A 22602-nucleotide genomic window follows, 5' to 3' on the forward strand; every position below is an offset into this window, starting at 1 on the left:
ACCAAGCCTGCCCTGAAAGAAGTTCTGAAAGGTCTCCTATAAATAGTCAGACCACCACAAATAGGACATATATCAAAACACTCTAAAACTCTACAAAAATGGCGTTAAAATATCTTCAATCTTTGATATCAATAAATGTCAATGGCATGAATTCACCTATTAAAAGACACAGAGTAGGAAGATGGATCAGAAAACACAACCCAACAATATGTTGTCTACAGGAAACTCACCTAACTCAACAAGACAAACACAGACTTAAAGTGAAAGGACGGAAAATTATCATACAAGCCACAAAAAAGGGCAGGAACAGCTATTCTCATATCTGACATGATAGACTTTAAAATAGATAAGATTTAAAAAGATAGGAATGGACACTACTTAATGCTCAGAGGATCAGTCAATCAAGAGGACTTAACAATTATTAATATCTATGCACCCAATGAGAAGCCATCTAAATACATCAAACTTCTACTGAAAGAGCAACAGCAATATATTAAGAGTAACACAATCATAGTAGGGGACTTCAACACCCCACTATCTCAACTTGACAGATCATCCAGGAAGAAAATCAGTAAAAACATAAGGGAGCTAAATGAAGAGATAGATAACCTAGAACTATTGGACATTTTCAGAGTCATTCATCCCAAGAAACTGGAATACACATTTTACTCAAATACACATGGATCATTCTCAAGGATAGACCATATGCTAGGCCACAAAGACAGCATCAGCCAATTCAAGAGCACTGAAATCATCCCAAGCATCTTCTCAGACCACAGTGGAATTAAACTAACACTTAACAATCAACAAAAGATTAGTAACAGTCCCAAAATGTGGAAGCTCAACAGTACACTTCTTAACAACTTCTGGGTCAAAGAGGAAATCAAGGAAGAAATCAAAATGTTTTGAGAGTTCAATGAAAATGAAGACACAAGCTATAAAAATATTTGGGACACAGCTAAAGCAGTCCTAAGAGGGAAGTTCATAGCTATACAACCACACATTAGGAAACAAGAAAAGGCACAAATAAACAGCCTGATTGCACATCTTAAAGACCTATAAGAAGAACAACAAAGGAATCCTAAAGCAACCAGAAGGACAGAAATCACTAAAGTTAGGGCAGAAATAAATAACATTGAGAATAGGAAAACCATACAAAAGATCAATGAAAGTAAATGTTGGTTCTTCGAAAGAGTAAACAAAATCGAGAAGCCTTTAGCCGGACTCACAAAACAAAAAAGGGAGAAGACCCAAATAAATCGGATAGTAAATGAAAGAGGAGATATCACAACAGACACTGCAGAAATTCAACATATCATGCGAGGCTTCTATGAACAACTATATGCCACCAAGCTAGAGAACCTGGAAGAAAAGAATGATTTCCTAGATACCTACCAACTTCCAAAACTAAGTAAAGAAGAAGTGGATAACATGAACAGGCCCATCACAGCTAATGAAATTGAAACAGTTATCAAAAATCTTCCCAAAAATAAAAGTCCTGGACCAGATAGTTTTACAAATGAATTCTACAAAACCTTCAAAGAAGAACTAATACCTCTACTTTTAAAAAGTCTTCCAGAAGATTGAAGACACTGGAATACTCCCTGCCAGCTTCTATGAAGCTAACATCACCCTGATACCAAAAGCAGACAGGGACACAACCAAAAAAGAAAACTACAGACCAATATCTCTGATGAACATAGATGCGAAAATATTGAACAAAATTCTAGCCAACCGGATACAGCAGTATATCAAAAAGATTGTTCATCATGACCAAGTGGGGTTTATCCCAGGCATGCAAGGTTGGTTTAATATACGTAAATCAATCAATGTGATCCACCACATCAACAAAAGCAAGACCAAAAACCACAAGGTCATATCAATAGATGCAGAGAAAGCCTTTGACAAAATACAACATCCCTTTATGATCAAAACACTACAAAAAACGGGAATAGATGGGAAATTCCTGAAGATAGTGGAGTCTCTATATAGCAAACCTACAGCCAACATCATACTCAATGGTGAAAAACTGGAAGCATTTCCCCTCAGATCAGGTACTAGCCAGGGCTGCCCACTATCACCATTACTATTCAACATAGTGTTGGAAGTTCTTGCCATAGCAATCAGGCAGGAGCAAGGAATTAAAGGCATACAGATTGGAAGAGAAGAAGTCAAACTCTCCTTATTTGCAGATGACATGATAGTATACATGGAAAAACCTAAGGAATCCAGCAAGAAGCTTTTGGAAATCATCAGGCAATACAGTAATGTGTCAGGCTATAAAATTAACATTCAAATGCCTGTGGCATTCCTCTATGCAAACACTAAGTTAGAAGAAATTGAAATCCAGAAATCTGTTCCTTTTTCTGTAGCAACAAAAACAATAAAATATCTAGGAGTAAACCTAACCAAAGAAGTGAAAGACTTATATACTGAAAATTATGAATCACTACTCAAAGAAATTGAAAAAGACACAAAGAAGTGGAAAGATATTCCATGTTCATGGGTTGGAAGAATTAACATCATCAAAATGAATATATTATCCAGAGCCATCTACAAATTTAATGCTATCCCCATCAAGATCCCAAGCACATTTTTTAGGAGAATAGAAAAAATGCTACAAATGTTTATCTGGAACCAGAAAAGACCTAGAATTGCCAAAACAATCTTGAGAAAAAAGAACAGAACCGGAGGCATCACACTCCCAGATTTCAAACTCTATTATAGGGCCATTGTCATCAAAACTGCTTGGTACTGGAACATGAACAGACACACTGACCAGTGGAATAGAACTGAGAGCCCAGAAATGAGGCCCCACACCTATGGACATCTAATCTTCGACAAAGGGGCCCAGACTATTACATGGGGAAAGCAGAGTCTCTTCAACAAATGGTGTTGGAAACAATGGGTTGAAACATGCAGAAGAATGAAACTGAATCACTGTATCTCACCAAATACAAAAGTAAATTCCAAGTGGATCAAGGACTTGGATGTTAGACCAGAAACTATCAGATACTTAGAGGAAAATATTGGCAAATCTTTTTTCCACATAAATTTTAAAGACATTTTCAATGAAAAGAATCCAATTACAAGGAAGACTAAGGCAAGTATAAACCTATGGGACTACATCAAATTAAAAAGCTTCTTCACAGCAAAAGAAACCACTAGCCAAACCAAGAGACCCCTCACAGAATGGGAGAAGATCTTTACATGCCATACATCAGATAAGAGTTTAATAACCAACATATATAAAGAGCTTGCCAGACTCAACAACAAGACAACAAATAACCCCATCCAAAAATGGGGGGAGGACTTGGACAGAATATTCCCCACAGAAGAGATCCAAAAGGCCGAGAAACACATGAAAAAATGCTCCAAGTCTCTGATTGTCAGAGAAATGCAAATCAAGACAACAATGAGATATCACTTCACTCCTGTGAGAATGTCATACATCAGAAAAGGTAACAGCAGCAAATGCTGGAGAGGGTGTGGGGTCAAAGGAACACTCCTGCACTGCTGGTGGGAATGTCAATTGGTCCAACCTCTGTGGAGAACAGTCTGGAGAACTCTCAGAAGGCTAGAAATAGACCACCCTATGACCCTGCAATTCCTCTCCTGGGGATATATCCTAAGGAACCCAACACATCCATCCAAAAACATCTGTGTACACATATGTTCTTGGCAGCACAATTTGTAATAGCCAAAACCTGGAAGCAACCCAGGTGTCCAACAACAGATGAGTGGCTGAGCAAGTAGTGGTATATATACACAATGGAATACTACTCAGCTGTAAAAAATGGTGACTTCACCGTTTTCAGTCAATCTTGGATGGACCTTGAAAAAATCATGTTGAGTGAAATAAGTCAGAAACTGAAGGATGAATATGGGATGATCTCACTCTCAGGCCGAAGTTGAAAAACAAGATTAGAAAAGAAAACACAAGTGGAACCTGAAATGGAATTGGAGTATTACACCAAAGTAAAAGACTCTGGGGTGGGTGGGTGGGTGGGGAGAATACAGGTCCATGAAAGATGATGAATGACATAGTGGGGGTTGTATTGTTAAATGGGAATCTGGGGAATGTTATGCATGTACAAACTATTGTATTTACTGTTGAATGTAAAACATTAATTCCCCAATAAAGAAATAAATTATTTAAAAAAATTAAAAAACAAACAAAAAAAATAAGGAGATGATATTAACAGAATATTCACCAAAGAAGAGACCCAAAAGGCCAAAAGACATGAAAAAATGCTCCAAGTCACTGATTGTCAGAGAAATGCAAATAAAGACAACGAGATACCACTTCAATCCAGTGACAATGTCATTCATCAGAAATGATAGCAGCAACAAATGTTGGAGAGGTTGTGGGGGCAAAGGAACCCTCTTGCACTGCTGATGAGAATGTAAATTGGTCCAGTCCCTGTGGAGAGCAGTCTAGAGCACTCTCAGAAGGCTAGAAATGGACCAAGAGATATACTGGTAAAATTCATGTATCAACTAAAGGATAATTACTATCCCTATGACAACCTTTATTAGAGTCACCAAACAAGTGAATGCAGAAAAACTTGAAGTTAACATGACTCACTAAATTCCTAGGTGTATTTCCTCCCCAACTTGATGCCAGACACCACTAACCTAATACTGGTTTGGATACAACAAATGACATTCAGTGCTTTAACAACTAAAAGTCTAAGCTTGTCAGATAAAGAAGAGACTACAAAAGCTGGAAAAGGGCAAGAGACTGACTCACTTAATGATGGCCTTTTTGGTCACTACCAGGCCCCCCATCATCTAGAGACCTATTCAAGGAATACCCCCATAGATATGATGTGCTAGGCCTCTTATAGATCCCTCTCTCCACCATCACCGGCCACTTCCATCAGAAAAGTCATCATGGGCCCTTCTGGAGGCCTCTCCTGGATTTTGTCCTTTCTGTGGACTAGCAGTGGTGAGGACTACCCTCACCTCTCTGAAGAAAGGCTGGGTCAGTCTACCCTGTCACTTAAAGAAGACTTAGTTTGAGATGAGCGCAGTCTCAGATGTTCCTGGTTGTGGCTAGGGGCCGTGAGCTCCAAAGGTTAGACAGGTTAGACAGGCTATGAATGGATGTAGGCCCCAGGTCAAATCAATGTGGTAAACTGTTAATTGTGTTTATATATTTTCTTCAAGTTTGGGAGCTTATTTCTGCCCTACTCCAGATTTCTAATTCTATTTTCAACCCTGGCACCATCTTCCCAGACAATTCTCTTAGCATATCTGTATGTCAGCTATCTCAATCAAGCCAAAACTATGAAAGTCATGAGCCCCTATGATCAAGCCTACAATAAACTTCTTAGCTTCTTTCCACACTAAAATCCCTTTCTGATCAGCTCTATTCCTACTTCTGGGTTTCTGATTATTAAAAATTATGGGGAGTCGGGCGGTAGTGCAGCGGGTTAACCACACATGGTGCAAAGCGCAAGGACCTACGTAAGGATACCAGTTTGAGCCCCCGACTCCCCACCTGCAGGGGAGTCACTTCACAGGTGGTGAAGCAGGTCTGCAGGTGTCTATCTTTCTCTCCCCCTCTCTGTCTTCCCCTTCTCTCTCCATTTCTCTCTGTCCTATCCAACAACAATGACATCAAGAACAACAATAATAGCTACAACAATAAAACAACAAGGGCAACAAAAGGGAAAATAAATAAATTTTTAAAAAATTATGCCCTGCTTTATATCTTATAGCCTTTCAGCCATAAAGTTGCAGAAACTACTGTGATTGCATCCTGAAGTCCTTGGGCAGACAACCTTACCAATGTGTACTGTAACCTCACCTCTCCAGAGCTCTTCCCCATTAGAGAATGATAGAAACAGGATGGGGTGAACCTATGCTCTATCTCAGGGGACTGGACTATATCTAGGTTTGGGGACTTTATTGGGGAGTGGAACACCTGGAATGGAATTAGAGAATACTATGATAGGAAAGGTCTCACCCGAGTGATGAAGCTGAAGGGTTGTCATTCCACACCTGAAGTCTCTGGTCACAGTCTGAAGTGAAGCATGCTGGGGTGGCACTCGTTGTGTTGATTAGGTTGCGATCCGCGGATGCAATATTATTTTATTTGAATTAGATAGAGAATGGGAAGGCTATCAGGGGAGGGGGTGGGATGTGGAGATCGGGTTATGGGAATTGTGTGGAATTGTACCCCTCTTATTCTATGGTTTTGTTAATGTCTTTCTTAAATAAATTTTTAAAAATTAAAAAATAATTAAAAAAGAAACAGGATGGGGGTATGGATTGACCTGCCAACACCTATGTCCAGCAGAGAAGCAATTACAGGAGACAAAATTCCCACTTTCTGTACCCCAAAAGGAATTTTGGTCCATAATCCCAGAGGAAGAGAAATGTTAGGGGAAGATGACTAGAGGGCTCTGAATCCCAATTCTATTAGGACCCTGAGAGCTGTAGGTATGATTTAGGAAGGAAGAGAAGATGGGGGCCAGGCAGTAGCATGGCAGGTTAAGCACACATGGCGCGAAGTTCAAGGACCAGTGCAAGGATCCCAGTTTGAGCTCCAGGCTCCCCACCTACAGGGACGTTGCTTCACAAGCAGTGAAGCAGGTCTACAGGTGTCTATCTTTCTCTCCCCGTCTTCCCCTCCTCTCTTGATTTCTCTCTGTTCTATACAGTAGAGATAATAACAAGGGCAACAAAATGGAAGAGATGGCCTCCAGGAGCAGTGGCACTGAGCCCCAGTGATACCTCTGCAGACAGAAAAGAGAGAGAGAGAAGATGAAGAAGGAGGAGGAGGAGAAGAAATGAAGAGAAGGTGGAAGAGGACCAGGTAGAGGCACACCTGGTTGAGTGTACATGTTACAATGCAAAAGGACCCAGGTTCAAGTCCCTGGTACTCATTTGCAGAGGGGAAAGCTTCACAAGTGGTAAAGCAGTGATGCAGGTGTCTGTCTGTCTCTCTCTCCCTATCTTCCCTCTTCCTCTTGATTTCTGTCTTTATCCAATAAATAAATAATTGAAAAAAATTAAAGGAAGAGAAGGCAGGACCAAAGAAAAATGGGGGGAGGAATATATATAGAGAGAAACAGTTAACCCATATCTGTGATCTTGAAAAGATATTCCATGTGGTCTAGGAGGTAGCACAGTGGAGAAAGCATTGGATCCTCAACCATGGTCCCAAGTTCAGTCCCTGGCAGCACATGTACCAGAGTGATGTCTGGTTCTTTTTCTCCTATATCTCTCATGAATAAATAAATTCAAAAAAAAAGAAAGAAAGAAAAGATATTCCATATTCATGAGTTGGAGGAATTAACATCATTAAAGTGAATATACTACCCAGAGCCATATACAAATTTAATGCAATCCTCATCAAGTTTCCAGCCACATTTATCAGGAGAATAGAACAAACGTTATAAATGTTTATCTGGAACCAGAAAAGACCTAGAATTGCCAAAGCAATTTTGAGAAGAAAGAATAGAACTTGAGGCATCACACTCCCAGATCTCAGACTGTATTATAGGGCCACTATAATCAAAACTTCTTGATACTGGAACATGAATAGACACACTGACCAGTGGAATAGAATTGAGAGCCCAGAAGTAAGCCCCCACACCTATGGACACCTAATCTTTGACAAAGGTGCCCAGACTATTAAATGAGGAGAGGGGAATCTCTTCAACAAATGGTGTTGGAAAAAATGGGTTGAAACATGCAGAAGAATGAAACTGAACCACTATATTTCACCAAACAGAAAAGTAAATTCCAAGTGGATCAAAGATTTGGATGTTAGGCCAGAAACTACCAGATACTTAGAGGAAAATATTGGCAGAACTTTTTTCTGTATAAATTTTAAAGACATCTTCAATGAAACGAATCCAATTACAAAGAATACCAAGGCAAGAATAAACCAATGGGGCTACATCAAATTAAAAAGCTTCTGCACAATATAAGAAACCAATAACCAAACAAAGAGACCCCTTACAGAATGGGAGATCTTTACATGTCATATATCAGACAAGAGGCTAATAACCAAAATATATAAAGAACTTGCCAAATTCAACAAGAAAACAAATGACCCCATCCAAAAATGGGGGGAGGACATGAACAGAATATTCACCACAGAAGAGATCCAAAAGGCCGAGAAACATTTGAAAAAATGTTCCAAGTCATTGTCAGAAAAACGCAAATAAAGACAACAGTGAGATACCACTTTACTCCTGTGAGAATGTCATACACCAGAAAAGACAGCAGCAACAAATGCTGGAGAGGTTGTGGGAAAACTAATGCAGTTTCCAATGGAGAAAATAGACTTAGAAATCTGGTGGTGGGAATATTGTGGAATTATAGCCCTGTAGTCTTAAAATTTTATAAATCAATGTTAATTCACTAATAAAAATGTCAGAAGAAAATATATATGCATAGTTATAATAAATAAATTTTATTTAAAATCAGACTCATTACAAACCACCAGTAAGATGAACATTTTTTTATTATTATTAACAATGGGTTTTATTCAAGTGAGAAAAAGTATTTAGTTATGTTGTATTGCACCAAAGCAAAGGACTTTGGGGAAGGAGAGCACAAAGTGAAACATAGGTTAGACATATGGTATAATGTACCAAAGCAATGGATTCTTGGGAGGGTGGGGGTGGAGAGATAGGAAGAAAATTTTGTGTTTTTTTTAAGGCTGGTGGTGTTTGTTTTGGTGTCTTTTTTTTTTTTTTTTTTTTTAAAGTCTGGTGGTGTTTGTTTCTCTGGCTTAGTCCCAGTATATCTCAGAAGAACTCTGTGTCACTATCATCTGTGAGGAAAGTGAAAGAAAAATAGAGACAAATTCAGTGCTTTTGTGAATAATTAAAAGGACATTTGTAGGTAGAATAAAAATTCTAAAGGCTAAGGCTGACTAAACAACACACCAAAATGCATGAGAGAAGCAACCTTTTCTACCCCTGAGAGCTCAGGTATTGTAGCAGATAATCACTTTGGTGAATGACTTTTTGGTCCATGTTTGCACTCACTGGATAAACATGGACCTCTTTAGATTTGCTCCCTGGAGAAACCTCCCCCTCCAGGGAATGAAGGTGAAGCACAAAGCAGATATACATGGAAACCCCCAGTCCCATGTGCAGTATAGTTTCTAGGTTTATGCACCTCAATCGAACAGCCTTCTGCGCTGCGATGTGGGAGGGTACTGTAAATATCTGATCCTCATACTCTGTAAGAAGCTCTGGCCAAAAGGCCAGAAGGGCCTCTTTAGCTGGGGTCTGTGGATAGGCCTTGAGTGGTTGCTAGAGAAGCAGAGATGGTTCAGAGAAAGCTTTGGCAAGCTTTCAGGACAGACTTCAGGTGTGGAATGACAACCCTTCAGCTTCATCACTCGGGTGAGACCTTTCCTTTCATAGTATTCTCTAATTCCATTCCAGGTGTTCCACTCCCCAATAAAGTCCCCAAACCTAGATATAGTCCAGGTCCCCTGAGATAGAGCATAGGTTCACCTGTGCCCATAAACTAGGGAAAAAATATACCTGAAAGCAGAAGTACACAAGAGCATGCAGGGAATACCCCCCAATACTTCATCTGCACTATTCCAGTCTTTAGGTCCATGATTGTTCAACAATTTGTTTGGCTTTGTATGCTAACTCTCTTTTCAGCCACCAGGTTCCAGATGCCAGAAGATGCTGACCAGACTTCCCTGGACAGACGACCCCATCAATGTGTACTGGAGCGCCGCTTCCTCAGAGCCCCACCCTACTAGGGAAAGAGAGAAAAGAGAGAGACAGACTGGGAGTATGGATCAACCAGTCAATGCCCACGTTCAGTGGGGAAGCAATTACAGAAGCCAGACCTTCCACCTTCTGCAACCCACAACGACCCTGGATCCATACTCCCAGAGAGAGAGAATGGGAAGGCTATGGGGTGTGTGTGGGGGGGGATGAGATGTGGAGATCGGGTTATGGGAATTGTGCGGAATTGTACCCCTCTTATTCTATGGTTTTGTTAATGTCTCCTTTCTTAAATAAATAAAAATAATAATAATAATAATAAAATAAATAAATAAGTGCCTCATTACAGTTAACATTCCATCCACACAAACTAGAATACTCCCCACTATTGGCACTGGCTCCTCAACTTCACAAAAAGCATTTCTAGTTCCTTTGTGCAAAATGCATGAAGCAGAAGGCAGGGAGGCTCCCCAGGATGCTCCAGTGGACAGCCCTGTGGGAAGCTGAGAGCCTCTCTGGTGTGGAGTCTCCATCCAAGGAAGACCTGGGCTGCAAACAATCTAGAGCAGACAGTGTCTCACCCCCATGACAGGACCCCTTCCTCAGACCAGGCAGAGATTCCAAGTCCTCTAACCAGCTCCAATAAGCTCTCTGAGTGTGACTGGGCCCTGAGTGGAGAGCAATGGAGACCAGTCACAGACTGAGTGTCAATGAGCACTGTGCCCTTCATGGAGCACTGCCTGGCAGAAAACACTCTACAGGCAATGCTTCCAGATGAGTTCATTCGGAGCAGAATAGATGGAAGCTGAGAGGAAGCCCCCAGGAGCACATGGAGCACTCACAGTACTAAAAGCACAAGGTACCAGGAAGACTCACTGCACCACCCCCCCCCAAAGGATGGAACATCCCAAACATGCTTGGGACATGGCAAATGGGCCAAGAACAAAAGGAAGCTCTCAACCAGTCGAGGTCTACAAGCTGAGGACGGGACGTTTTGCTAAAACTGACAGAAATCTTCCACTGGAACTCACCAGCTCACTGTCAACCCTGCAGCAACGGCAGGCGCAATGACAGCGTCATTTCAACAGATTCAGATAAATGTCCTGGCATTTCTGGAAAACCAGTATTCTTCTTCTTCTTATTATTATTATTGGGGAATTAATGTTTTACATTCAACAGTAAGTACAACAGTTTGTACATGCGTAACATTCCCCAGTCGAAAACCAGTATTCTTACTTCTCACCCTCCACCCTCCCCAAGAAAGGACTCCTGGATGTCAGAACCTGAAAACTGCAAGACAAGCATGTTTCTAATTGGTGTTGGACAAGAGTCCCCACTCCTTACTGTTTCAAGTCCATAAACTCATCAGAGCTCTGTGCTTCTAGAGAGGAAAAAAAAAAAAATCCAAGGAGAAATGCCTCTGCATTCTCTGCTTTGATCCTGGCTACAACCTGAAAGGTGAAGATATGAGTCAGATGAGTAACAACAGGCGCAGATCATCTCAGAAATGCCAGCTGGCAGGAGACCAAAGTAGCTAAGATTTAATCAAGATTAACTGAACTGCACTATTTCATGGCCATGCAACCTTGAGTGTAACAGATGTGTCTCCTGTCTGACTGGGCTTGTCTGTGACATGGTAAAAGAACAGTCAGATTCCACAGGAATATCTGAGAGCTTCTGATGATGGGACAGATTCTGAGAGCTCAGCTCAGTGCACCTGGCAGACAGGAAGAGCTTTTCAAAGCTGCTGCTTAGGGTTGTTAAAGAATAGTATCCTGGGGCTGGGAGTGGTGCCCTCAGTTGAGCAAACACTTGAGGACTTGCAAAGATGCTGGTTAACTCCCTATCTGCACCTGCAGGGTGTGTGTGTGTGTGTGTGTGTGTGTGTGTGTGTGTGTGTGTGTGTGTGTGTGTGTGTGTGTGTGTGTTCACTAGTGGTGAAGCAGTGCTATAGGCGTGTCATTTTCTCTCCCCCTCTCAATCTCCCTTTCCTCTCAATTTCTCATTGTCCTAGCAAACAGGTTTTTAAAAAAATTTTATCAAAATTTAAATAAAATTTTAAAATATATGTTATCACTCAAAATAGAAGCTAGAGAAAAGGTTATCAATAATGTCTCTGATGTTGTTGTTGTCACTGATGTTTCTCCACTCCAGGCTGACTATTCAGATAGAGACAATTAAAATAAATAAACAAATAAATAGAACATAGAGCAGACAACATCTTAGATGTGAAAAAAAAACAGTTGGTCCTCCTATGTGCAATCCATTTTTACCAGTCACTTATATTAAAGGATATGAGGCAGCAGAAGAGACCTTTCTTTTCAGGTAGCACAGGGAGGAGCAGGCTTGCACCTGAGTCACACACAAGGCAATTTAGGCACCTCCCAGGCGAGCTGTCTTCATGGTTCTTTCTACAAATACTACATCCACTAAAAAAAAAAAAAAAAAAAAAAACATGCAATGATTGGAAGCTAAAAAGGGGCCAACAATCCAAACTGACACACCCAACCATGCCAGGACTCTATGAAAGCAACCCAGCACACTGGATATTCCAGGTGAGTTTCACCACTACTATTACAATGACTATTATTACTACTAATGACTTGTTGTGTTCATTGATATATATATTGATAGGTATTCTGTAATTAATTATTCTTGGGGAATAAGAGGAATGTGACATTACTCAATATTTTACCTTCCAAATATATTTCATTAACTCATTAAGCTGAGAGATGCAGGCATGAGTATAGATAAAAATATCAAAAAGGGGAGTTGGGCGGTAGCACAGCAAGTTAAGCACAGGTGGTGCAGAGCTCAAGGACTGGCATAAGAATCTTGGTTCGAGCCCCTGGCTCCCTAACTGCAGGGAAGTCGCTTCACAAGAGGTAAAGCAGGTCTGCAGGTGTCTTTCTCTCCCTCTCTCTGTCTTCCCCTCCTCTCTCCATTTCTCTCTGTCCTATCCAACAACAAAGACATCAATAGTAACTACAACAATAAAATAACAAGGGAAACAAAAGGGAATAAATATTAAAAAAATATCAAAAAGAGGTTGCAAGACAGATATGAGAGTTAGAGGTAATTTTCTATCCAATCTGCTAATCTATCCAATAAATAAAGATAATAAAATTAAAAGAAAAAAAAAGAACCGCAGTGAATAAGGACCAGGAACAAGGTACTATTAAATTGAAATCCCCACTTAAGACCCCAAAAGAACAAAGTTAAAAGACACTGGGGTGGGAAGGGAGGGTTCAGGTCCTAGAACATGGTAAAGGACCTAGTGGGGGTTGAATTGTTATGTGGAAAACTAAGAAATATTACTCATGTACAAACTACTGTATTTTACTGTTAACTATAAACTATTACTCCTCCAATAAAGAAATTTTAAAAAGATTTATCACAGAAGCTGACTCACACCTCATGGCTGTCATTAGGCCTTTTTCTCTGTCACCTGTTCTCAGTGAAATGTAGTTTCTATTTATCATCCCTGAGACCTGAAAGTTATGTTGCTACCACAGCTTCCAGGAACCTGTGGGCAGAGTCCCTTCCTTACACAACACCTGGCTAATAGTGCTTTTCATGTCCTGGCCACCCTGAGGTTATAAAGTGACTTAAAAGACTGTGGATAATTCTTTAATCCAGTATTTCAGTTTGAGAGGACATGAGACTGGAGAGACCATCATCAGACAGCTGCTACACAGATGCCAACTTGACGCTCAGGGACTCTCAGGCTGTACTGCAGCTCCCCAGACCTCAAACAGCAAAATAAGCCCCTTCTTGGGAGTTGGGCGCTAGCGCAGCGAGTTAAGTACAGGTGGCGCCAAGCCCAAGGACCGGCTTAAGGATCCCAGTTCAAGTCCCCGGCTCCCCACCTGCAGAGGAGTCGCTTCACAAGTGGTGAAGCAGGTCTACAGGTGTCTTTCTCTCCCCCTCTGTCTTCCCCTCCCCTCCTCATTTCTCTCTGTCCTATCCAACAACATCATCATCATCAACAACAATAACTACAACAATAAAACAATAGCAACAAAAAGGAAATTAAAAAATAAAATAAAACCTTTACAAAAAAAGCACCCCTTCTTTGTGACCACCTATTACTGAATCAGTCTTCTTTTTTTTTTTTTTTTTTGCCTCCAGGGTTATTGGTGGGGCTCAGTGCCTGCACTACGAATCCCCTACTCTTAGAGGCCATTTTTTCCCATTTTTGTTGCCCTTGTTGTTATTGTTGCCATTGCTGTTGTTGTTGGATAGTACGGAGAGACATGGAGAGAGGAGGGGAAGACAGGGAGGGGGAGAGAAAGATAGACACCTGCAGACCTGCTTCTGTTGGTATGCTTCTAATTCTGCTTCTAAAAACCCCTTCTGTTTCATTTGGTTTAATCCCCCCTGCTTAACACTGTATTCTATTTACATAACCACTGTTAACTAAGCACCAGCATGCCTGCATGGCATTGGTTTGATCCCACTTAAAGCTGCGGTCTATTTACATAAACCACTGTTAACTAAGCACCACCCTGCCTCCAGGGCATTGGTGGTTCAGTGGTAGAATTCTTGCCTGCTCCGCCCCCTCTCCTTGTCACACCCTGATTTTCACCAATCTCTTTTTGCTCCACCCCCTCTACGTCATATCCTGTTTACACCCTACTTGGCAAGGATATATAAGGACAGGATTGTGAGTTTTAGTTAGTTTAGTTTGGCTTAAATTGTGCAGTGCTCTACATGAATAAAGAGATACTGCATATGGCTCAGCCATGAGTCCCTGGTCGTCTGTCTCCCGTCAGTGAAGCTCAGCCCAGCATGTTTCACCACCTGTGAAGCGACTCCCCTGCTGGTGGGGAGCCAGGGGCTTGAACCAGGATCCTTAGGCTGGTCCTTGTGCTTTGCACCATGTGTGCTTAACCTGCTACACTACTGCCTGGCCCCAGATTCTTTTTGTTTCCATCTCCTTCCCCTTAAGGAGATTACCACATGCGCTGTCTGAATTCCTAGAAATATGACTACCCTGCATTGTCCTACAGGTGAACCACGGGAGCTTATCTGCAGGGTCTAGCAGGGAAGAGTAGCTGCTAGTATCCTCTCACCAAAGACTGGTCCATCTCTGTGAGGAAGGCCAAGCTCTCAGCCAGAGTGTGAAACTTCTGCATGGTCTCACGTGGATTAGGGAGGGGACATCATCCATATCAAACCTGGTCATCAACGGGGGGCAGGGGGGGGGGGGTTGACAGATGTCACGGCCAGATCACCCTCACATCCTGATTAGTATGTTAGACTCATTGCAATCAAAAGTCATAGAAGACCAGCTTATTCCCAGTGTTTTATTTAGAATCCTGCTCGAAAGGAGGAGAGAGCATAAGGGAGACAGTACAGGGTGGTGATGAGTCCACTGCAGAGTCAGCTCCTTACTCAGGAAGGGGCAGTGACAGGCTTCCTCAGCACCGTCCAGTCGAGAGCAAGCACAGGACTCTGTTCTGAGCAGGTGCTCTTCAAATGCCTATCCTCTGGGCGTGCTCACTGAGCAAGGCCTATTTGGGACTGATGCAATAAAAAAACCCACAAGTGCTAGTTAGCCTTTAATAGGGAGGTTGTCAAAATTCTGTTAGAATCAACAGTGTGTGTGTGGGGGTGGGGGGTGGGGAGAATGACTTCCAAAACCACTTTATTTTCTGTGAGTAGATGCTATTTACCTCAGTCTTCTGGTTTAAAAACATGATACATTTGGAAGAGGAAAAATTAAAATAAATGAGAAAATCATGTTTTGAAACCTCAGGATTTTGATTCAAAGTATGCTAGCAGCCTAGGAGGAAAGAAAAAAAACAGACTTGTAGGCATGAAGGCCTGCATGTGATTCATGCCACATGTGCCAGAGGGATGTGATAGTTTTCTCTCCCTCTTTCTCATAAATAAATAAGTAAATAAATAAATCCAAAAAAAGAAAGTATGCTTAGAAATGAAGTTATAAACACCTAATTATGTAGTTGTGGAAGAAAAGAAACACAAAGAAAACAAAGTTCAGTCTTTGTAAATTTTGACCCATGAGGTCACTATTCTTGTTTAAAGTCACTGTAAATGCAATAGTGTTGAAACTCTTAATCAGCGAGAATTAACTACAAACAGACTGAAACGTATTGGCAGTTATACAGCTCCAATGTGTCTCATGTGGTTTTCAGTCTTCCAGTTTCTGTTTAAGATGCAGATGCTGGGGCTGGGTGGTAGCGCACCTGGTTTAGTGCACGTTATAATGCACAAGGACCCAGGTTCAAACCACTAGTCTCCACCTGCGAGGGGGGTGGGGGTGGGGGAGTCTGCAAGTGGTGAAGCAGTGCTGCAAGTGTCTCTCTGTCTTTCTTCTTCTCTATTGACCCTTTCCCTCTCAATTTCTGACTGTGCCTATCCAGTAAAGATAATAAAAAAAAAAAAAAGCAGATACTGACAAAATTTGCATCAGAAGAGAACTTCAGAGTCTGATTTGACCAAGTAGCTAAAATAAAATCACTTCATACCTTCAACTGTCACGCCAACCATATGTAACAAAACCATCCAGCACAGCAGGTGGGAAACGAGCAGAGTCTTGCCTGAGAGCGCTAAGGGAGACAGTGCAGGGTGGACAGGAGTCCACTGGAGAAAGTCAACACCTCATTCACAAAGGGGCAGTGACAGGCGTCCTCTCCACACGCTCAACCTCCACCCCTCCAAGTCTCCCGGAACCAATCTGCCCTCAAGTCCACTCAGTATCTTGGGAGGCACATTTTTGTTTTTTTGTTTTTAAGACTGAGACAGAGAAGCAGAAGAGTGAAAGAGACCACAGCACCAAAGCTTCCTTCACTGTGGTGGAGGCTGGGCTCAAACCCAGGTCACATTCATGGCAAAGCAGCACACCACCCCAGTGAGCTACTTCAACTCAGGAACAAACTTTTGATGAAAGGTCTTAATGAAACAGCTGATGATTCGCCCTCAGAATTCTGCCTTTTTGTTGGGGGTATGATCTGGAAACTGTGAGTACAGGCTCTAGTCAATACGGTGAGCCACTTGCCAGCCCTGCAGTGAACCAGACACTCAGTAACACAGAAGCGTTTGCTGAGGGTAGATCTGGGATGGCACAAACCCCAGACAACAACTGGCCCCACTCCTCATTCCCAGCAAGCCCTGTCTCCTTGCTGAAGGACGGCATTATCCACAGTGCCCTGGACCCAGAGCTCTCAGTCCCACTGGGCCTCATCAACCGGGCAGAGTCTGGACACTCCAAACAGGCACTGAATCCCCAAGGAGGCCAACAGACAGCTGGAGCCTCAGACCCGTAAAAGCAGGAGCCATACCTGGGCTCAGGAGGGAGGTGACATGTCCCATGCCACATGGAAAGATGGCATTTATTTCCAGATAAGTTCCCAGAGCTGGGCCCTGCACTGCCTTCTACCAGCACCTCCAGGCTTCTGTCCTGAGTCAGTCACACATTCTTACGGCACGTGCTAAAGGGATGTGGCGATGGTAGCCACAGCCTCCTCGAGCTGCTGCAGGAGCTCTTCTGGCCGTGGTGAGCATGCACTGGTGTCTACTCTCTGGAAGTCTGGGTGGACCACCACAGATGCCAGCACCTCAGCGATCCGGCCAATGTCGAAAGCGGCCTGTTGGGGGCCCAGCTCAACAACCTCGCTGCCCTTCGATTCGACAGGGTCCATACTCTTCGCTAGGATGAGGAGCCTCCTTTCGGCAATGACCTTGAGGAAGTGGTAAAACTCTTCGAAATTGATGCCAGTGCAAGACTTCATGATGACCTGGGCCAGAGAGGAGTTACTGATTCTCTGCTTGCCCACACCTCGGGCTAGTGTCTGCTGACTATGGACAGATGACAGGCTGCATAGGACCCCAAAACACAACCCAGCCCCCCAGGATGAAGAGCTGGGGATCAGGACAGGGACACTAGGGGTATGGTGAATGATGGGTCTGAGTACCACAGCCCGGAAGCCCCAGGAATCTGCCTCTACCCCAGGCTGTACCCCACCAGGCAGGTATAGAACCCATGTCCCCCAGATGTACAGTCATAGACAGAAGCACCATTCCTGCCTGACACAGCAGGCTGTCCAAGGGGCTAGCCCTATGCTCTCCAGCCCCCTTCACAGCACCCACTATCTCAGATCTGGCTGTCCCTTCCCCAGCACCTACTTCCTATCCAGGTGGCTGCCTCACCTGGCAGTGATGGTGCCAGTCGGGCATGGTGTCCTTCCACTGGACGATTTCCTGCTGCACCAGGCGGAGCTCCTGCTGCAGGAAATGCCACATGTTGGCCAGATTACAGCCATTGATCCAGTTGTGGTTGATGGAGATTGTGTCCTCCTAGTAGGAGACAAGACACATGCTGGTCCAAGAGTCCATTATAAACAATAACCCTTCTTTTGTTTCTGGTGTCCTCTCAATCCTTCTGAGTTGGAAAGGATTGCTCCCATCTCCCAGGGGCTATCAGTGGGAGGAAGGAGTAAGGCTGATGTTGTCTGAGTCCACAGCTTACCCAGAAGAGGACTCCTGGGGTGGGGTGGGGGTGGGGGGTCTAAGACAGACCCACTGTGTGAAGAACCCTCACTGTTGCAAGGACACAGTGTGAGCATGACAGGGATGGGGGACTGAGGGCCACTAGTGGAGCCATATGTACAAGAATACACACATGGGTCAGTTTACCTCTGGGCCCTGGCTACTATGGGGTTAGGGGTAGGGGCAGGGCTGGCTCAGTCCTCTCTGTGGGGAGGTACTGGGCAGGTGGAGAAGCACACTGAACAAGGAGATGCCGCTCTGGGGTCAGGGGAGGTTCAGTGGAAGCCCAGCATGTCCTGACTTGCCTGGGTCACACTGAGGACACATGGAGCAAGCAGTGCCCAACCTACCAGATTGTAGACTTGGTGGTGCCACCCACTGGGCACAAATATCATCTCGCCTGCCTCCTGTATGACCTCCAATGGTGGGCTGCAGTGCTCCTGCTTAGGGTGCAGGCGTCTGTCAAGGAGTGTCGGCGAGGTCACGTCATAGGGCAGGCTGCCGTGGCGATCCCGCAGGGCCTCCTCTTGCCCCGGAGGGAAGAGCAGCCACTTTTTCCTGCCACAGATGTTGACAGACCAGCTGAAGGAGCGCAAGATGTCAGCATGGAAGGGTGACCTGTGGCAAGAGCTTCTGTTGGTGCTTTGTTGTGTTGGGTAGGGGGGTGTTGGGGAGGGGGGTCAGGTTTGCTTCTTCTGCATAAGCAGGCCCAGTTCACTCCTGTGCTAAGCAGCCTGACTCCATGACCTGGTGACAGGCATCTCTAGGACACTTTGACCAAGAGCCGCCACACAGGATGGAGAAGTTCAACAGAATGAGGTGGACAGGGTAGGAAGGTAGAGTGGAAGCAACAAGTGATTGAGAGTGGGGTGATGCTGGGGGTCCCCCTCCTCACCAGGTGCCAGTGGGTCCCATGTAGATGAAGCGGTAGTCATCCACGTCCAGGGCGTCCCAGTACTCGTTCAGCCAGTCGGATGAGAAGTACACAGGCAGAGTGAACACACCCTCTGCTGAGGAGTCCCTTTGGAGTGGCACAGAACTAAGGCACGAGGGGCCATGACACCACCTCCCTGTACTCACAAGACACAAGAGCTCTTGGAGAGTTCTGGTGGGAGTGACCCTGAGCTGCCTTTTGCAGACAGACAGCTGCTGCCGCTGCTTGTTGGACTGAATGAGTCTATCTCACGCCACCCTGTCCTAATCCAGCCACCAGAGGACCCAGTCCCAATGGCCTCAGCTGAGCCTTACCCTAACAGGTCATAAGTAGATGGAATGACCCTGAAGGGACTTGTGACAAGTGGCCCCAACAACAGACACTATAGGTCCCTCCAGTAGTAGTTCCTGGATTTCAGCTTCAGGCTGACCTAAAATTCTAGCTGTGCCATCTACCGATATCTCATCATTCTGGCTTCTGGAATCTGCAGGTCTCCTCTGATACTGATGCTGCCTTGTGGATATAGGATCACAGGCTGTAGCAGAAGGACAGGCCACAGATACAGATACCCACATGCACACGGATAAGACTTTCCTTTGTCATTCCCCTAGAACATCCCTACAATCCGACCAAAGGCCCTCCAAACACAGCAGCATTCTAAGGATGCCTGAATGGGCTGGGGGAGAGAGCATAATAGTTATACGAAAAGACTTTTTTTTTTTTTCTGCCTGAGGCCACGAAGTACCAATTCACTTCCTGGAATCACCATAAGCCAGAGCTGAGCAGTGCTCTGGTTAAATAAATAAATACTAAAAAAATTAAGTAGCCTGAGTGTACAGATCTATTGGCAATGCTCTGGAGGCAGCTTTGCTCAAAAGTCTCTCTAGGTCAGAGGTCATGACAAGAGCTCCAATAGCACTGAAGTGTGGGTGACTCTCCAAATCATCAAGCCAGTCGGTTGGCTGCCACCCAACTTATCTTTGAAAGCCATGCTCAGACATTACCCATCCTGTGGCTGGCTGCCCCTGCCTGCTTGGTCCAGGCTACCTTTTTTATTTATATTCTTACAACTGCCAGGTAAGAACAAAGATGGTCCTTCTAAACCAAATTTCAAAAAAGGGGGTGGGGAGAAAAAATAGATAAAGAAGTGGAAATATATATTTTTTCTAGCATAAGTATGCCCACACACACAAACACACACAATTCTTGGGACATATTTACACACACAAAAAAAAATACTACTTGTGGGGCCAGGCCAGGTGGCAAAGCATCTAGTTGAAGACACGTGTTACATATGCACAAGGACCCAGATTCATGTCCCCAGTCCCCACCAGCAGTTGGAAAGCTTTGCAAGTGGTAAAGCAGTATTGCAGGTGTCTGTTTCTCCCTCTCTCTCATCTCCTTCCCTCTTGATTTCTGGCTGTCTCTATTCAATAAACAAATAAAGATTATGTGAGTGTCTGTATGAAATACTTGTTACATATCTATAGCCAACAGTGGTTGGGGATGTGGGATCATCTGTGCTATTGGAACAGGCACTCTGAGAGGACTAGAGTCTGGCTGTACAGTCTACAATCCACTGTTGACACAAACCAGCTCTCTACTCAGCAACCAGTGGTGTGGCCGCGAGCAGAGTCATTCTGTGAATGGGTGCTGCTATTAGGTGTTTCTTGTGCACTCTTGGTTTCCAGAACACAAGTCCTGAGTTTGAATCTTGCTTTGCCTGTCTGAAACCCAGTTTCCACAAGAAATCTGATGGTAACTAAGAATCCCCTCTGCCAGGACCTGTCTGTCTCAGCTGGTATGGGGAGGTGACCATCCTTTGCTTGTGAAAGGCACTGTCTGGGTAGGGGAAGAGACACAGATACGCGAGGAGGGAGTGGGAGTGGGGAAGCCTTGGTTGAAGTCTTGTGGATGTTCTGATTCATGATGGAGACTTTCAAGAGGATAGAGCACGTCCTGTTAAAATGAGTATTAGGATCTTTATAGAAAACTTAGCAGAGAGCTTGAAGTAGGTGTCCAGGCAGGAGACTACGAGCAGCCAAGGTAGTGGAAGCTGTCCTCATCTAGAGAAAGGGGTGGGAGAGTGGAAGTTGGTCCCAGGGGCACCTAGGAAGAGGATCAAGGCTGGGGTGCTGCCAGGTACATGGGGATGGCACCCTCAAATCAGAATGGTTCTAGGCACAGCCCAGACCCACTCCTGCCAGGCCCACAACCCAGAGATGAGAGAAAGGCTTCTGAAAGGGGCTGGCCAGTGGCGCACAGGGTTAAGCGCACAGACCTGCTCAAGGATCCGGTTCGAGCCCTCGGCTCCCCACCTGCAGGGTGAGCGCTTTTATGAGCGGTGAAGCAGGTCTGCAGGTGTCTATCTTTCTCCCCCTTTAGCTCCCTCTCCTCTCTTGATTTCTCTCTTCTTATCCAATAAAATGGGAAAAAATGGCCTCCAGGAGCAGTGGATTCCTAGTGCTGGCACCGAGCCCCAGTGATAAGCCTGGAGGCGAGGTGGGGGGGGAGGGCGGTGAGGCTTCCGAAAGAATGGCAGTGTCCACTGTCTGTGCACCTGTGCTACAGGGCAACCAGGATGTTATGTGGCTCAGTCTCCTTGCTGGGAATGGGCCTCTCCCCTGGCTCCGAGCCTCTTTACCTGCACAGGTGCCAGTCTTTGAGGTACAGGCAGCCCCGCGGCGAGGCGTAGCCCCCCTGGATGTGCTCTCTCCAGTAGCCGATGTAGTCTCTGAGCGGCATGTGCTCCTTGGGGTTCGAGTTGTATTCTTGCAGCTCGCAGTTTGCAACCGGCACCACCACGTCACCTGGAAGTGGACCGTCAGCTACAGATGCGGAGGCTCCGGAGAGCCCCCCGCCCTGCACCCCTGGGCCTCTCCAGCCCACATGTCACCCCCCCCCCCCGATACACACACACACCCAAGCCTTCAGCATCTCGCATCACTCTTAGCCTCCCCCTCCGGTCCCCGCAGTCTGGCCCACGGGGTCTGGTTCCGTCCTGACCATAGTTTCGGAGCAGGTGGTCGAAGTCGGGTTTCCCGTCGGCTGTCACCCAGCGCCGGCGGCTGCCCCAGCCCTCGGTGAAGGTGCTGGAGAACACGCACGGCACGTTGGGCAGCAGGTAGCCCTTGAAGAAGTCGGCGTACGAAAACGACTCGGGCTTCTCGATCCAGTCCACGCGGGCCGGGGGCGGGCAGACCCTACCGGGGAGGGGACCCCGCGCGCTCCGGAAGTAGTTCTCCGCGAAAAGACGCGTCTCCCGGTCCATCCTGGGCCAGGCTGGGGGGCCGCCAGGGGCTGGGTGTGGCCGCAGACACTTAGCTCGAGACTCCGCAGTCAAGGGACGCCTCCTGGTGGCCTCCCAACGAAGGACCGGGCACCCGGGACCTACCGACCCGCTCCCACTGGCTGACGTCTCGACTTGGTGGGAGA

General features: G+C 44.9%; 2 protein-coding genes across 8 annotated transcripts in view; one reads left to right on the forward strand and one right to left on the reverse strand.

Moving 5' to 3' along the window:
- ARF1 (ADP ribosylation factor 1) overlaps positions 1–22602 on the forward strand; it is a 442994-nt gene that overhangs the window by 188739 nt on the left and 231653 nt on the right. The window lies entirely within an intron of this gene.
- JMJD4 (jumonji domain containing 4) lies at positions 8468–22585 on the reverse strand. 7 transcript variants are annotated; one of them, XR_009551508.1, is made up of 7 exons: positions 22174–22585; positions 21812–21977; positions 19129–19254; positions 18584–18851; positions 17895–18041; positions 17027–17482; positions 8468–12148 (listed from the first exon to the last, which is right to left on the reverse strand). XR_009551508.1 is itself a non-coding variant. In XM_060197410.1 (6 exons), exons 1-6 carry the CDS (start codon positions 22436–22438, stop codon positions 17177–17179), a joined length of 1218 nt encoding a protein of 405 aa, XP_060053393.1. In that variant the 5' UTR covers positions 22439–22585; the 3' UTR covers positions 15015–17176. The 7 variants fall into 7 exon arrangements, 6 of the variants coding, with proteins under 6 accessions (XP_060053393.1, XP_060053392.1, XP_007535131.1 ...); XM_060197410.1 differs by lacking the exon at positions 8468–12148 and having other exon boundaries at positions 15015–17482; positions 18584–18791; XM_060197409.1 differs by lacking the exon at positions 8468–12148 and having other exon boundaries at positions 15015–17482; positions 18584–18815.

The sequence above is a fragment of the Erinaceus europaeus genome, chromosome 9, assembly GCF_950295315.1.
Source record: "Erinaceus europaeus chromosome 9, mEriEur2.1, whole genome shotgun sequence".
NCBI lineage: Eukaryota > Metazoa > Chordata > Mammalia > Eulipotyphla > Erinaceidae > Erinaceus > Erinaceus europaeus.